The sequence below is a fragment of the Anas platyrhynchos genome, chromosome 2, assembly GCF_047663525.1.
Source record: "Anas platyrhynchos isolate ZD024472 breed Pekin duck chromosome 2, IASCAAS_PekinDuck_T2T, whole genome shotgun sequence".
NCBI classification, from domain to species: Eukaryota; Metazoa; Chordata; class Aves; order Anseriformes; family Anatidae; genus Anas; species Anas platyrhynchos.
In genome coordinates, this window is record NC_092588.1 from 39263760 (window position 1) to 39281100 (window position 17341).

The following is a 17341-nucleotide window of genomic DNA, read 5'->3' on the forward strand; positions in this document are numbered from 1 at the left end:
GACACGGACTAAAAGCGTGTGGGGTTTTATTTCCCTCTTCCTGCCACGGAGGTTTTTTAGGTTTTAAACCCCTGGGAGGAGGACGAGGCTTGCATTCCTGCTCTGAATAAGCCCCATGGAGAGGGACAACCCCAACCCCAACCCCAACCCCAAAACATTCCCCCCGACACCACTTCGGGCACAGGCCCTGCTGCGAGCTGGCGACGCGGGTTGCTCCTCGGGACCTGCGGCGATGAAAACCAGCACAGCCTGAGTTTTAAGGAAGGAAAGAGAAGGGGAAGGGGAAGAGGAAGGAAGCTGAGGGCAGGCACCCTGCCGACCCGCCGGGCCGGCCCTGCTCTCCCCGCCTCCCTGAGGCGCGGCCTGGCCCGGCCTGCTGCGACAGCGGCGGCGGCGGCGGCGGGGAGGCCGGGCGGCTCCATGGCTTTCATCCGCAGGAGGCGGCTGGAGCAGGAGCTGTACTCCAAGGAGAGGTGAGAGCCACGGCCACGGACCCGGACCCGGGCACGGACCCCTCGGGCGAGAGGGTCCCGGGGTGCCGGGGGGCGGAGGGGCGGCAGGCGCCGTGCCCGCTGCGCCCTCGCTGCAGGGGGGTGGGTGCTGGGTCCCCGCAGCCGGGGCTGGAAGGGTGCTGGGCAAAGCTGGGGAAATGGGGATAAAACGAGCTCGCTCGGCTGAATTCAATTCTGTGGAAGCTGCGTTTCGGCTGTTTTGGGTTGTGTTGGTGTCGCGGCACAGCGCTGCTTCACTGTTTGTTATTTTTCCGAGCATTACGATCCGGGTTTCGTCAGCCCCTCAATTACAGACTGACAGCTCCTTACAGCGCCAAACGCAATTTTCCCCTTCCTGCTCCCCGACTGCATTTCGTGTGCCCGTGACTAACAGCCTGTACCTTGCGCCTGGCCGGAATTCGCTCTCTTATTTTTAGCTTGTGTCACACTTTCTTTTATGTGGCTTATCCGCCCCGGGCTCGTCAGAAAGTTTCAAAGCCCTTCATAAAGCTTCGTATTGCCGAGTAGGAGATCTCTGCCAGGTAAGGGCACGGCACCCTGGTGCCCCCCAGGTGCCTCCCCTTGTAGGATTTGGGGGGTCCGCGTGGACACCGAGCAGGGCCCGCGTGAGCCCTGTGCAAATCCCTGCCGCTGGCTGCACAGTGCTGTTTATTGTTGGGGAGAAAAACATGTGACGAAGGGTTTGGCTCACTTTGCCCGTATAAATTCTGATTCATAGGTATTCAGCCGATGAAGCTACTACAGCTTTTGAAACGCTTCCAAAGGCCGAACGTATTCTGGATCCCTTTTTCGCTTTCTTGAGTATCTTTTTCCTTGCTGCTTTTGGGGACTGCTGTGTTTTCAGTTAACTGGGGGGGTCCTGGAGGGAGAAAGGACAAGCTCCTTTGGAGGAGGAGAAGGATTTTTAATTGTGAAGTGAAACATCTTCACTGTAGGAAAAACTAGAAGTATGAATATAATAGCTCTGTTCAGGTTTTAACATAACTTGTCTCTGCTTCTTTGAGAAACTGAGGAAGAGGCCACGACTCATCAGATTTGCTCTAAAGATCCAAGTGGTATAAAAGTCTCTCCTAAAAGCCCTGACAGCAAAACCAACTCATCAATGTCTGTCAGCATTACTGATCTGCAGTTAATGAGGGTTCCTTGGAAGCATTTTAGGATCTTGTATCTTCTTGTTTGTAGTTTGAGAACATCATGAAAGATTAATTCTGTCGTCATTTTCACTTGTAGCTTTTCCCATCTAAGTATCTGCAAACTCATTTCTCTATTTCTTCCCCTTGCCTAATTTGACAAATGTGTAAAATAAGAGTAAATGTGTATATATGAAATCAGGTGTGTGTGTATATATATATACATATGTATTGTGTCTCTTCCCCTCTCTCTCTTCCTGTGCCTTTCTGAAGAAAAAAAAAAAAAAAGGAAATCGTAAAATATTTCTTAAGCAATTTAAAACATTTTTGGCTGTGAAATATCAAATCCTGTCTTTTGTTTTCCTAATAGGCAGTCCTGCCTTAAAACAGCACAAAAAAAGCTGTTTATTTTGCCTAATAGAAATGACATCCTCTGGGAGCTTTTCTTTTAGCCTTCTTGCTGGGTAATTGGTACAGGGACAATAGCTCACACTTCTCTTATCTTCAGTAATCTTGCTGTAGTTATTTCCGAGTGAGATGACCAGGCCTTTCTGAAACTTTGTGATAATGGTGTTTCATGTGTGGCTTTGTTAGTTTGCTGTTTGTTTGTTTTTGTTTGTTTTTATATAAAGCAATGAGCAAATGTGCAAGCTATGAAAGTTCTGGTTGAGAGCACAGTGAAACAGTAGGTAAAAAGTTAATCTTCTTATATGGTTGCTCTCTGGGGGGAGGAAGGAAGATCAGTTCTAAGAGATCAGGAAAAAATCCTAAACTAATTACTTGGACTGATTTAATATCTGATTATGTAAGTCTACTTTTCTTACTATGTCATTTTCTAGAAGAAAAAAACATCATTCTAAAATGTCCTGTGTTCATACACTGGGAACAAAGAATGGGCTTTATTTTTTATTAAACAAATCAATCTACCTAATGAGTTTGGGTTAATTTTGGCAGGATTTTTAACTTCGAATGTACCTGTATTGCTAGACATCTATTTTCACTTTTCTTAGGTGTTCAGAGAGAAGAAAGATATTATGTTCCCTTCTAATTAATGCAGTGTTGTGTACATGATTACCCAATTTAATCTGCAAAAGCACTCAGCATTCATTAGTATGATATTTGATTTATTTTTTTAATAGTTTTAGTTACAAAACTTCAAATTAAATGATGTGGCGTTTTGGTGAGGTTGTTGCTCTCTTTATAAATAGAGTTCCGGGTTCTGCTGGCTGTGTGCCCAAATGTAGGCATATCTAACACTTGATACAGAGGCTTTTTATAAATAGTTCTGCTGGTTTGCCTGCTCGGCTTCCTGTTCGAGGAGTTCATCTCTTTTGCTGTTCACATCACTCAAGTAAGACAACGGTAGCATGTAGGTCCTGCAGATTGATGTCCCCTTGGCTTTTTGTTTCATGTTTAAGTATGTAGTAAGTATGTATTTTAGCCTCTGAGGACAAAATACACATATGGAAGATTTTTATTCATGCATCAGCTGGCCAATAGATACTTTGCTCTTAGGAGGAGATTTACTTAGAGCTGGTTTTGTGTACCTGCAGGCTGCTGCTGAGCTGGGTGGCCTGCTTGTTCGTCCCTGGCAGTGTACTTCTGAGGACTGTACTTCAGTATTGGGTCAAGTGATTGTCCAAGGTGTGTACAGTCAACCACCTGAAACTGTTCTGCCCCAGTAGTTTCCCAGCGTGTGCAATGAAGTGATGGAAATGGAAACAATTCAATCACAGATGAAGAATCTAAAGCAGGATCAATTGGCTGCTGTTTCTTCTGGATAATGTAAATGTGGTTTTTTTTTGTTTTTTTTTTTTGTTTTTCTGAGATGCTGGTCCCTGCATGCTTGTTCCTGTACCTGATTTGGTGCTTCAGGTGATAGATGACATTGGTGCATAAAATAAATTGTGGTTTTGGTTTTTTTTATGTTGTTGCTGTCGGGTTGGTTTTGGTTCTCTTGGTTCTCTCGGGTCGGGTTGGTTTTGGTTCTCTCCCTGCTGAATCTCACTTGGTCTTTGAGAACTGAGCCCGATGTAACACACTTTCTACTTGGGGGATATTTTACAGCATCTTGGCAGGACTTACAAACCTCAAGTTGTAGTTGGTAAATGAAGAGTTCAGTGTATGGCTTTGTATTTTACTTGGAACAATGCTAGGAATGTTTGGGTGCAATTTGGGTTCCCAAACCTTGTTTATAGGAGATGACCTCACATGAGGTTAGGTTTTGCAAGTGTTCTCCTGCTGCTTAGTTTTTGTATGCGTCTAGGGTGTGTTCTTGACTCATATTCCTCAGCCCTTTTCTGAGTGGCAATTATGTTGGAGCTTTTTGAAAAAGGCAAAAATGAGCAAGACAATACTCTTCAAAAAAAAAATAAAAAATAAAAGAGCAATCAGAGTCTTTCACTTCTTTGTTTGTGTACCAGCCTTACCTGCGGTACTCTTTCTTCTTCCTGCTACAGATTAAGTTCTGTTTGTCTTGGCAAGGTGCTTGCCTTGTCCTTTTCCCTTCCTCCTTTTTTTTCCCCTGAAGCTACTTTTGGAACCAATACTGATTCTCATCACAAGGGAACACCTTCCACATCACTTCCATTTGATTTTTTTTTCGATTTTCTTAATGCCACTCTTCTGGGACAACACATAAACAGGAATATGAAAAAGCCTTCAAGCAAATTTGTATTAGCATGCTTTAATTTACACTTCAGTGTAGGTACTTGGATTTTAAGCAACAGCTATTAAAAGATTGATCCTCGTGAGTAAAGAGTTAATGGACAAACACCAGTGGATGCAGGTGGGTATCAAAGATGTTTCGACAGAAACGCTATTAGGGCCTTCATTGAAGTTTCTTCTTTTTCTCCCTCCAAGCTGCTTCTGCTGTTGGTCTCAGATACAGCTCAGATTTAATGCAAACCCTGTAACAGCTCAGATGCCCTTCCACCCGTGTTAAAGCTCGAGGCTTTGCCCTGCTAGCCGTGGAGGCTGTCGATTCATTTCATCCTGGAAGGGGCACTGCTGCCTTCTCACTCTGACAGCAGGGCTGCTGCCCTCTGAGCAGAAAGGTCTCGTTTCTGGCCACGGTGTTCTTGCCCCCGACCCCTTCATGCTGTACAGTCTGTGTTACTTGTTGTTCCCCTCCATGAACTCATTCAGGTTATTAAACCTGTGCAAAATTATCCTGAGGGAACTCCGCAGCTCCGAGTGGAAGCTGGTGTTCCTCTCTGTCTGCTAATTTGATGGCTTCTGCAGTTTGAAGTGAGTTGTCTCCTGAACTGTAAGTGGTCTCTGAGGAAGCTGGTAGGCTGGGTTGGACAAGAGAAGCTGTTAAAGCCTTTTTCCTTCAGATTTTGAAATGATCAAATGCATTAGGCACATATCATTTTCTGAGAAGCTTTCTTGAAAGCTTTCTTACTGTTGGCAAGACTTTATTCAAGGATAAAGACCAGACTGCTAAGAAGCTAAAACATAAGGCATTGAGCATTCCCCCATACAGATATTTTAACAGCCTCTGAGCTTTCTTTGAAAATCTTGTCTGTTTTGTTCCTCTCTGTCACTTTCAAATCAATATATCGCTTTTTAAAAATAGTTTAATGTGTCGAGGTCAATGTATGAGGAAAAAATTGTAAATTGTATCTGAAGAAATGCCTGAAGAAATTTCTGAAGAAATGTGGCTTACTGACCTTATCAATCTGTTGTAAGTAACTAAATAGCCTGGTGACCACAAAAATTGTGAACGTTAAGCCTGTGAAATGTATATTTATTAGGAAGCTAGCATAAACACGTCATACAATATGCTAGGGTATGAGTTTCATTGCTTGATTTCAAAGGATATTTGAGTTGGTTTCCATGAGATTTCCAAGAGAAGATAGCTACTTAGAAAAAGGTAATGCTATTTTTAATAAATGCTAATGAAATCACTTGCTTCAAGTGATTCAACTTCAGGGAAGTTTCAAGTAACAACGAGGTTATACATTTCAAAAGTGGATTAAAATGAGCCACTTACTGATGCTTAAGAAAAATACCGCAAACTTGATCCTCCTGTGTTTGCCCGAAACAATAGCTGCCAGTATTCATTGTTACTGTGCTATAGGAATACAGGGTTTGAGAGGAATATGGGGTTTGAGAGCAGCAGCCACACGTAGAAGATCTCTTTGCTTTTTTATTAAAAAACACAAGTGTTTGCATTAGAACAAAACCTCTTTTTCCAGGTACTAGTTCTTAGTGATAATTTAAAAAGGAAAAAAAAAATCTTTTTTATTTTAGATTTGGCGGTGGTGTTGTACATTTTTCAGTTGATACTTATGGTTTGCTTTTTGGGGAAAAAATAGATACAAATAGATTCTGTTGTTGTTTTTCTGTTAGAGGGGAGGGGTGTGAAACCACTTGTATTATTGACGCAGTCTGGCTCTTCTCACTGGAAGGCCTTGGTTAGATGTTTGCCTGACTGATGGCTGAGGTTGAGTTTTCTTGATGTCTTAGGGTCAGGCATGAGGAAAAAGGAACAGGCTTACCTAGTCCTAGTCTTACGTGACTTGACACTGGGTTTGTGAGCCAGGCTGTTCTTCAGGGCAGCATGGTAAGTCATAGGCTTATGCAGCACAGGGAATAGCCCAGCTGCTCGGTGGCTTGAGACCAAGATACAGTTCTCCACTGCTATGCATTTAATCTGTTTTGTATCTTGGGTATCATTCCTTTCCTTTGTGTGTGTGTTTGTTGTCTCTTGTCATGCCCAGAAGAATCAAATTACTATTCTAGCTCTGTACCAAACATATGTACAAATTCCTGCCATAGGACTATGTAGCAGCTGATAACATAAATTTTGTGTGTCAGTCATCTTGGTACCACAAGTGTCTTTCAAATACCTTCTGTAGTTCATTGGAAGACAATCACCCTGCTGGTTCCTCTGCAGTCCATCTGCTTAGTTGCATGTTGAAGATCCCCACTGCTATAATTGTATAGCTATTGATCTCCTATTTTTTCAGACCTTCACAACACCGTGTTTGCTTGCTGATGCCATGTACCAGAGAGTGAGCTGTTCCCCTGGTACCTGTAAATACTTGTTAAAACTCCTGGCAAGCCTGAAGTATCGTTGTGTGTGGTGAAGGCTCTCACGAGGGACCCCGTTGATACAATTACAGTTAGTGGCTCTACTTATTTACGGTATTTCAGAAATGAGTTCTATCGAACGTGATTTACCACTTGTCACAAAAGAAGATTTACGGGACCTCTAACATCATTTCTGTGAAGCTGATTGTCCCTCGTGTCCATAGTGTCTGTTCCCTGACAAAAAAAGTGGAAGATTTTTCAAACAAATCTGGGTGTTACCTTTGTTCCTGACTTTAAATATTTTGGCTAGTGGAACTTAGAAAACTTAAGTTTGTCCCGTGTGACTTCAATTAGGTGATGTGTTGAAAAATGGGATTTAATGGTAGCTATGTGGAAGCTGCTATGGTTTCATACTTCTCTACCCCCCTAGGATGTAGAACATTCCTAGTGAAGCTTTTTTCTTCAGAATGCAGAGCTGGAGCTTCTATTTTAGCTTCTTGAAGGTGAGTGATGGCACCAAAGCCTCTGAAAGTTGGGAATTCAGTTTACACCTGTTGATAGGATGTGCTTTCATAGGTTACAGTGAGTTTGAAAGATAAACTTCTATGAGAAACAGAAGACAATTGGTACTGTGCCTTCTGAGAAATGATATGTGAAGGCAAAGACCCTGAAACTCCATTGGAAACCTAAGATATTCAAGAAACACGCGGTAATGGTAACTGGGGGAAAGACTGAAGTGACCTTTGTGGATTCACATTGAATTTTCTTAAGGAGATTTATATGGCTTATACTGTTGTAACTGGTATTTTTTTCTAACATTTTAACTTTAACTGTTTGTTAATGGCATCACAAAACACCTGTAGTCAAGAATGCAGGCGCAAAGATAATGCACTGGACTTCTTGCAGAAGCAGGAGAGCATTAGGGCAGAGAGTCTTGGATGTGGGGTGTCAGGAGGAGGTGTTGAGCATGTGGACCCACTTGTAAGTACAGCAAACCTTTGCCTTGGTGCATTTAGTGCAACACAGACACAACACAAAATTTACATAAACAGGATATATTTTCCAGTAATGCTGTGTTTTTTTTTCTAGTATGAAATATGCTGCCCTAACAAGCAGACTGTTTAATATGTAGTTCATTTCTTGAACTCTCGACATGTTTACTGCTTGCTTTTTAAATGTGCCATACTGCTCTGGGGACTCTTGGTGCTTATTAGCATTGTCACAAGCATTCCTCATAAAGCACCTCATGAACACAATGCAGAACTTAGCTCAAAGCGTGGATGTGCATAAATGTTAAGTACTTCTGCAGATCAGGCCGGCTCCACAGACAAACAAGCTGTTGTATGTGGAAGGGAAATAAGATGTTGCTGCTCTGCCTGCTGTGCTGATACTCGCTGTCATTCCCTGCTGCTGAAACGCATAGGTGACCCCGTGCTCACCCTGTTAGTAGAGCTGATGAGCTTTCATTACTTGCAGCAGTTAATTTGTTAGAGGATATAGTTTCATGTTATATCAAACCTAACCTATTTGCATTTGCCTTGCGTGAGTGTTGGCATTACCGTGATCCTGCGATGAAATGCTTTAGAAGACTTCTTCAATTTTTGTTGTTGTTGTGGTTTGTTTTCTATTGGATTAGCCCATAAACAGGTTTCCTGTGGGCTTGAACAAACACTGGCACTGGTACAAAATGCCAAATAGTTGTTGGAGAATGCTATTTTAGAGGGTATCCATAGCGTGGCTCAGCCATGTTGTAAAAACCATGCCTGTGGTTTGCACTTAACACTTGAAACCAGTGTCACTTGGCTTTGCCCTGGTAAGATCTTATCTTCTCCATTCCACCTGGTTAGTTCCTGCTCCACCTTTTGTGTCATTGCATATTTTGACTGGCTTACACTGATCCGAGTTAAATGTAGTGTTGTTATTGTGTTGTTATTATCATTATTACTTAAAGACTGGCTATGCTAGGATGGTTCTCACCTCAGACATATGAACAGACTGAAATATCTAACCTTCACTGTTTTGGAAGAGCATCAGTCAATCATCTTTATGTGTGTACAAAGTTTCCATACAGCCTTGTTCTTTTAAAAAGTTATTTTAAATTAATTAATTCTCAGGTGTTGAGAGAGTGACAGGGCACATACAGGGTAGGAAGGCCCTGCAGAGGGACCTCGACAGGATGGGCAGAGGCCGGTGGGATGAGGTTCACCATGGATAAGTGCCGGGTCCTGCACTTTGGCCACAACAACCCCATGCAGCGCTACAGGTTTGGGGAGAGTGGCTGGAAAGCTGTGCAGAGGAAAAGGATCTGAGCGTGTTGGTTGATGCTCACCTGAACATGAGCTGGTCGTGTGCCCAGGTGGCCAAGAAGGGCAATGGCATCCTGGCTTGGATCAGGAATTGTGTAGCCAGCAGGACCAGGGAGGTGATTGTCCCCCTGTACTCTGCTCTGGTGGAGCCACACCTCGAATGCTGTGTTCAGCTTCGGGCCTCTCAGTACAAGAAGGACATCGAGGCCCTGGAGCATGTCCAGAGAAGAGCTACAAAGCTGACGAAGGGCCTGGAGCACAAGTCCTGTGGGGAGCAGTTGAGGGAACTGGGGGTATCTAGTCTGGAGAAGAGCGGGCTCAGGGGAGACCTCATTGCTCTCTGCAGCTACCTGAAAGGAAGGTGTGGGGAGCTGGGTGTTGGCCTCTTCTCACAGGTAACTAGTGATGGGACCAGAAGGTATGGCCTCAAGTTGTGCCAGGATAGGTTCAGGTTGCAGGTAACTAGGGATAGGACTAGAGAGAATGGTTACATCAGGGGAGGTTTAGGTTAGAAATGAGGAAACATTTCTTCTCAGAAAGAGCAGTCAGGCATCGGGACAGGTTGCCCAGAGAGGTGGTGGCATCACCATCCCTGGGGGTGTTCAAGAAAAGGTTGGACGTGCTGCTTAGGGACGTGGTTTGCGGGTGGCATTGGTGGTAGGGGGATGGTTGGACCAGATGATCTTGAAGATCTCTTCCAACCTGAATGATTCTATGTTTCTATACATATTAGTGAAGATTTCCCAAACACTTGATATATTTTTATTAAGAACATTAACTGTTTTATGGTGTTTTCTTTCTAATGAAATATTTTTTGTTTATTTATTTGCAGGTTTTCACTGCTGCTTCTTAACCTGGAAGAATATTACTTTGAACAGCACACAGCTAATCATATCATAAATAAAGGTTGCAGGGATGAAAGGTACAAAAGGTTTACACACATTTGTTTACTCTAGTCGTTGTAGTCTCATGTATCTGTAAAACACACACAACTACTACTTGTTTTTTGTTCCTTTAGAAAAATCAGAGGTTCTTTAAAAATCTGCTCAAAATCAATAATTTTTGAACCTGATGAAAATATCCAACCCATTATCAAGGTAAGCAGTGCAACCTTGCAAGTTCTTGATAAATTAAGGTTCCTTTTAAAAACCTTTTAAGAAGGGGTATGTGTTTTTCTTACTTGTTGCAGATACCACTGAGAGACTGCATTAGTATAAAAGCCCCAGAAGACAATGAAGCAAATAATCCTTTCACTCGGTATGTGAATTTGAGTTACTGTATATATGTGTTTAACTCTAAAAGCTGAAATGCCCATCACTTTAAATATCTTATTTACATTTTAGGGAAACATCTGGAGGGATTTCTGTTGTATGTAATCAGGTAAGAGCTGCATATAACAGATTCTTGATGTATAAACATGAAAGGTTACATTCTTTAATGTTGTCTTTCTCAGAGCTGGAATTTTAGGGTGAGAAGTTGACTGGAAACACAACTAATTGGTGTGAAAAACCTTAGCATTAATGTGAGTCTGTTGTTGGAAATCTCAAACTATAGAAGATTTTTTTACACTACATTTTATAATGGAGCTTAGGGCAATGTTAGAATTGAATGAAAAAGGCGAATAGACTGATCTCAAAGTGGTTATTAATCATCCTTGTTTTCATCTTGATACAGATATATATAGATTTTTTTTTCTTTCTGCAGCATATATTTGCAATGGCAAAGCCATCTTTGTCCTTTCAATTCAGCTTTATAAAAACATTGGACTCTACTGTATGTCCACCAAGTCATTTTCAGTAGCTATCCTGAAATGTGGGCTCAAGTTTCAGTCATGAGGTGTGATTAACTTGAACATGTTTGTACTTAATGTTAACTAACTGAATATACTTCAAGCTTTGCAAAATTGGGGCTGATAAGTGTTCCAGAGCTTAAAACAAACAAAGAAACCCCTCATGTTGTCATTTCTGGAAAGAGCAGAAATGAGATGGGAAATACAAATATGCTAGAATGTTTGAGAAGGTAAAATGTCTTTACCAAAGATTGAAGGCCTTGCGTAATGTACTCTGGCAGTCAATGAGGTACCCAAGCATTTAATTTTGTCTATGCTATTTTTTATATTGAGTGTTTTACAGTTGTTGTTTATAGGTATTTCTAATTGTTCCATGCAAACTTGCAGGTGGTCAAAAAAAAGTGTTGTCTTTTATTTCATTACACCTTTTATTCATCCCATCTACCGTACACTGATGTTCTGAAGAACAGATGAGTATAAAAACATTCATGAAGAAAAGAGAATTAACTTTTTAAGTGGGAAATGTTTGTCCCACTACGTGTAGCATGCCAGTCATCCTTCTGTCACTGGGGAAGTACTCTGAAACATTTTGCTGTGATGACACATGCTGGTATTTTATATAAAAGGCATAGGGACTTTCAAGTGTAAAGTACTCGTTCAGTGGTTGTATTGATGATAAATCATGATCTAGTTCTGAATATTTTTTAGTAGAATTTCTGTCTCGTAGGAAACTGTACATAGTGAATAACTGGATCATCTTCAACATGTTCACCTTTTCTTTGGGCTTAAAGCTGTTAATGCATAGCTGCATAAGAAGCTTTGCTTTACGTAACAAGAAAACTAAAAAATAATGACTAAAATTTCAAATATAAATAATAATTGGAGAAAGGTCCTCCAAAATATGAAATTAATGTAGTATGCTACATTTTTTTGTTCTGCTTCCATATGTTTTTTGATGTGTGCTGTTGGCTTTTCCCTCATAGTTCGGAATTTGGGACTTCCAGTGTAGAATAATATTTAGTTATCGTACAGAAGTAAGTGCTGAGTATAAAGTAGGTGCCTCTTACTCTGATTTTTATTCTCCTGTAGCCTGGTCCAGGTCTGTAAAAGCTGATGTCAGATGAAAGGAACTAATTGCCATTATTATTTGATGTAGCACTTCAAGAGGCATGCTGAGCCTTCAAGCTTCTAAGCATGCTGCTCAATTTCTGCTGGCTTGCCCGTACTGTGAGTTGTTACGTGGCAAAGGTCAGCTGTGATGTTAGCTTCTGAGCCCTACTGAAGTCCAGATAGACAGTGTCCACTGCTCTACCCTCATCTGCCAGGCTGATAACAGTATTTCTCTTGGTTTTGGTTTTCTTTATTTGCCTTTGAATGCAGACCCACAGGCGTGATGCTCTCTGTAGGAAGCAAACCAAGGCACTGGGTCTGATGGAGCCACGTGGATGCCTGGTGTGTTGAAAGGCTCTCAGGCCGTGGTGTAGAATAATGCAATTGGTAGTGCAGTCTGGTGCCTTTCGTGGAGTTTAGGACTGAGTTAGTCGTAATCAGGCATGAGATTTTAACAAGTTTGAGCCTTTCCCATGGACAGGGCAAAACAAGACTTTTCTGGCTTTTGACACCTTTCAGACAGCAGATGATAAGGTGATGAACCAGTGTGCCAACAGTTAAACCTTTGTGTAGGAGCTGTGAAGAGAAAAATCTAAAGGTTTCACGTGTTGTTTTTTGTTTTGTTTTTTTTTTGGAGGGGGGAGGAGGGGAAGGTCCTCTCCAGATCTGAGTAGCATCAGAAATACAAAACTGTTCAAAAGCGAGCTATTGAATGAGAGAGGAAATCTGACATTTGTGGCTGTTGGAACAGGAAGCAAAATGTTTGGCAGTGGAAAGAGCTCATTTGAGAGGGCTCACGGTATTTCATGAGTTGCCTCTATGGGAAGGGGCATTCCCTTCAGGGCAGAACCGGAGGGACATGAGCTGCCAGACAAAAAGGTGGGGAGGAGTATTCTGTTGAATGGGGCCAGACTGGTGGCTATGTTTACTGCCTTTAATCTCGCAACTCCTTGAAGGTCATATGATGGGAATAAAAGCTCACTAATTGACTGTATAAGTGAGTAAGCCTCTGAAATGCGTTGGACACTTGTCCCTTTTGTGGTTAGCAGCTACAAAAGGTCATTGTTTTTCTGCAGTTCATGTAGGGTTGTTAAAGCAGGATATTGCAACCCAGTATTTTGACTGCTTAAACAGTGTTTTTAGTTCTGCCTTTATCAGGATGTATGTTTATTATTGATGTGGGTTTGGGTTTATTTTGCTTTTTTCGGATGTGTTCTTTTTTTGTTTGGGGTGGTGTGGTTTTTTTCAGGCTAAAACTAACATTCTTGCTTTTTCAGGCTTTTCTCATTAAAGAAAGAAACATCATTGCACCCTATAAAACAGTCAGAGTAAGTATGCATTTTTTCACTGTTTTTAGTGAACTCATGTTCTGCAAAGACCTATGCTCTCATTTTGGAAAGAGTAAGGTGATAATAAGTTGAGGAATATGACAAGAAAGCTTAAAAAATTGTACACATTGAATAAAAAAACAGTGCTTGAATTCTTCTACAATGTATTTGTATTGTTTGTTGGAGGACATACTGCAGACCTTGCTGCCCTTGCTGTGCAGCTCTGTGGGCTGAACAATCAGACAGAGCTGTCAGCTGGCCACTGGTATTTAGTGGTCACTTCTCCTCAGTTCTAAGCACACCCAGATGAGAGATTCCTAACTGAGATTTCCCAGCTGAATGCGTTGCGGTTCAAAGGAATGGCAGATAAGTCTGCTTACAGCAGAAACCAGAGCTTGCTTCTGGTTCCTTTCTGCTGATGGGGTGAGTCTGCTCCGATTCTTGAGCCTGAGGGCTTTGAAGTGCACAAGTAAGGGTTTTTCAGATGGAATGGGAGATGGTTTAAGATACAAATGCAAAATGAAAACGCAGAGTCATTGAAACACTATTTCTGCCCAAAAAGTCTTTCCAAAGGCAAGAATTGAAACAGGCTATTGTATTATATTTCTTGCCATATTTGTTCAAGTGAAAGATTTCAGGAGTCATGGAGTCCATAAATATGTATTGCTGCTATAAGAGACAAGAAATTGTAGGAATTGTTCTCTCAACAACTGGTTTGGGTTATTTTGTTGGTATCTCTTAAACTATTTTATTTTATTTCTTGATTTACTTTTTTTCATTTGCTTTATGCCATTACTTCTTTGTGTTAAACCTGATTTCTGTTTTGGTCCTTGTATTTTCCATTTTGCCTCCAAGTGCACAATTTATTAAATATCTTATAACTATCACATTGTCAAAACAGTGAAAAGATAACAGAATTAGTGTTTTTTTGTAAGGTTTTTCATTTTAATTTGTCCCGAATCAAGAGTCATTCATACCTGAACCATTCCTGAGAGTTAACCATTACAATTTCCTTCACAAAAGTGCAGGTATGTTTCTGTGAATTAAAACAGAAGTCCAGTGTGCCTTAAGTCACTTCAGAATATATATTTTTTAATTGCTGCTAGATATCTTACACTTAGATCATTGCCAGTTCTGGATGCTTCACTGAGTGCTGGAATCTGGTAGTACATTTTAGCTTCCATGTCTTCCATTGATTGTTTGAGATTAATTACAAAACACTGCATTGCTGTCTTTGCATGCAGCTGGAGAGCTAGACAGAGAACTGCTCATGAAAGCTTCTGCATTGTAGGCTGTAAGCAGCCCTTGTAGACCATCCGCTAGAATATGAGAGCTATGCTTTCCCTGTTGAAGGAAAATTGTGTGCTTGTAAAATGTTACAAAGTTTTTAACCAAATTGCTACTGAAATTCTAGATTGTTTTGTTTCCTTAAGTTTTAAATTAATCCAATTGTATCCACCGATCAATGTCTTGAAGTAGTTTTACTGATAACTATTTTAAAAGTCTAACCAAAGATAAAACAAAACCCTACAGAAATGTGTTAATACAGTTTTGTACTACATTCTGGGTCTTTCAAGGGATTCTAACCACCTTTGCTGAAGATGACTTATGTGTAAGAGTTGCTGTCAGCTGATCTGCACACATACTTTTAATATAGTTAAGTCAAAATGAGAAATGAAATGACACTTGACAGCTGGGAAGACGTTGTAAAGGAAAGAAATGAACATCACCCAACTTGTGTGGTATACTCATGAGGTTTTCACAGAATTGTAGGGGTTGGAAGGGACCTCGAGATCATCGGGTCCAGCCCCCCTGCCAAAGCAGGTTTCCTAGAGTTTTTATTAATGAGTAGTCCAAACATGTGATTACATTTGGAATCATTCCAGTTTAAAGCTATTTATGTAGAGAAAAATGATGACTTTTAAAGCCAGGTCTTTCACGATTGAATGGCCTGGAATATTTTGTCTAAAAAACTATATATAGTAGCTGTCCAAAGGTATTGCCATTTACTAGTCAGAGCATTTACTAATTCTATATTTACATGTTTGTGATACTAAACTAGTTAGAGCATGCACTAGTTCTACACTTACAGATGTTTTCACTATATTAAATGGATCACTTCAAAGTTATCATGTTGCATTATATTAAATGACTGACCAATTATTATGCAAAGGGCTTACCACGAGGAAGATAGGTTTGTAAAGAAAAAAAAAAGTTTGGGTTTAACATAGGTCTTTCAAATATATACTGCAACCTGTGGAAAGAATTTGACAAGGTTTTAGTGTATTTTAATTTTAGGTGTTTTTTTTCTTTTTTTTTTATTGCTCTTTATTTTAAACTTACTTGTAGTAAATATCCCTTTGGTTTTAGGGTACTACAGAACACTTATTCCAACTGGATGTGGCTGGGAAAGTAGGAGATGTTGTGCAAACTCTACATCAGGTATGTGGTTATTTGGTATCACTACACACTTTGTCAGAGTGTCTTTTTGGTATTTGATGGGGAGCTTTCTTTAAATATTTTGAGTAACTTATTCTCAAAGTGAAATGATGGGAGTATCTTTTTTTAAAAAATATGCAGCAGTTGAACATAGCATCTAGTTCTGAAAACTGTTGTAAGCTACTCTTGTTAGCTTTTTACTGTGCTGGGTGGTAGTGTATAGACAAAGTAATAATAAGAATAATTAACAAACATGTTCTACTTTAAAAAGAAAGAATAATAGCTCTTGTAGTACTCCAGCACTAAGAACACTCCCAGTTGCTATTGACTTGTGACTTGTGTGGGAGTTCTGTGCTATTTCATTTAATGTTCAACGTCCTTTAGCTCTACAGGGCTTCTTGTCTAGATAAGATGGGAGATCAAGCTGCCATGGTAAGTATCTCATTATTTCTATCAGAATATCAATGTTACTAATGAAACTCTAATTGTATTTGAATCATAGACTGTATTTTCTTTTTTCTTCACATTAGATAACTGCTATACTGCAATCCCGTTTGGCTAGAACTTCATTTGATAAAAACAGGTATTTTTCTAATAACTTCCTACTGGGAAAATATATTTGAATTCTGGTCAATTAGTCTCCTGCTTCAGTACGTAAGTGCTTCCTTGGGGAAGCACAAGTTCTCTAATTCAGAGAGTTATCTTCTTTACATTCTGAACCACCCGGAATGGAGAATGACAAATTCTGTGTTGTAAAGATGAATGTGTTATTTCCCCCCATTTCTTTCCTCTTCAAACTGTTCAGTTTACCTATTAATTTTTTGCAAACTGGGCATTGGTATATGCAGAATAAAGCTCTGTATAGAAAAACGAACATAGAAGTAGTATACTGCTCTGAGAATGGTGCAGAACACGACATGGTAAAGTAGAGGTCTCAACAAAGAACTCTCTTCTTTCCTAAAATAGTGAAGTCCCCATTGTGACATCCCATGGTTATAAACTAATCTGAAGAATTTAAGGGTAGCTCTGCGTATGTAAGAACCAGAGGTAAACTTACTCCCTTTCTTCACTTGTAGATTTCAAAGCATTTCTGAAACGCTGAATATGGAATGTAAAGCAGAAATGGTGACACCACTGGTGACTAATCCAGGGCATGTGTGTGTTACTGATGCTAACTTGTACTTCCAGCCTCTTAATGGATATCCTGTAAGTGCCTCATAGATGGTCTTGCATATGGTGTAAGCACGCTGCTCCTCTAGTGGAGAGGTTTTTTTTTAATATTATTCCCTTAAATGCACATGCAGCACATCTCCAAAAAACTGTATTTTCAGTTCTCATATAAAGTTCCATAGCATTCCTTTAATTTATGCTGCTCTGATTTCATTTGGTATATCTCAGTACTCTGACTCTGCGCTAACTTGCTTAAAACTTACCTCTTACTGCCTAAGTACAAAATGTCCTTTGCTCATTCTCCATTAATATTTAACAATAACTTCTCATAAAATTTCATTTAAGATAAAGTTCTAATCTTACTCTTTGATGCAGTCCCTACCTGGTGAGAGCTTTATATACATTTACTTCATATTGGAAGATGTATCTAGGTTTTAAACTGAGCATTGCTTTCTCTAGAGGAAAATTGAGAGCATCTCACTGCTTTGGAACTTTGTCACAGAAGTAGCAGCAATAG

General features: G+C 40.4%; 1 protein-coding gene across 2 annotated transcripts in view; it reads left to right on the forward strand.

Annotated features, from left to right (window-relative positions):
• The first annotated feature begins 129 nt into the window (after nucleotides 1-129).
• NSMAF (neutral sphingomyelinase activation associated factor) overlaps nucleotides 130-17341 on the forward strand; it is a 37272-nt gene continuing 20060 nt past the window's right edge. Inside the window, exons 1-10 of one of the 2 annotated variants that reach the window (XM_027452273.3) lie at nucleotides 130-473; nucleotides 9821-9910; nucleotides 10007-10085; nucleotides 10178-10245; nucleotides 10332-10368; nucleotides 13165-13215; nucleotides 15586-15657; nucleotides 16039-16086; nucleotides 16185-16237; nucleotides 16731-16860. In XM_027452273.3, the coding sequence (XP_027308074.1) occupies nucleotides 421-473; nucleotides 9821-9910; nucleotides 10007-10085; nucleotides 10178-10245; nucleotides 10332-10368; nucleotides 13165-13215; nucleotides 15586-15657; nucleotides 16039-16086; nucleotides 16185-16237; nucleotides 16731-16860 (681 nt within the window). In that variant the 5' untranslated portion in view covers nucleotides 130-420. Of the gene's footprint in view, nucleotides 474-3298; nucleotides 3428-9820; nucleotides 9911-10006; nucleotides 10086-10177; nucleotides 10246-10331; nucleotides 10369-13164; nucleotides 13216-15585; nucleotides 15658-16038; nucleotides 16087-16184; nucleotides 16238-16730; nucleotides 16861-17341 lie in introns of those variants that run through there. The other variant, XM_013092642.5, reaches the window with a different exon arrangement.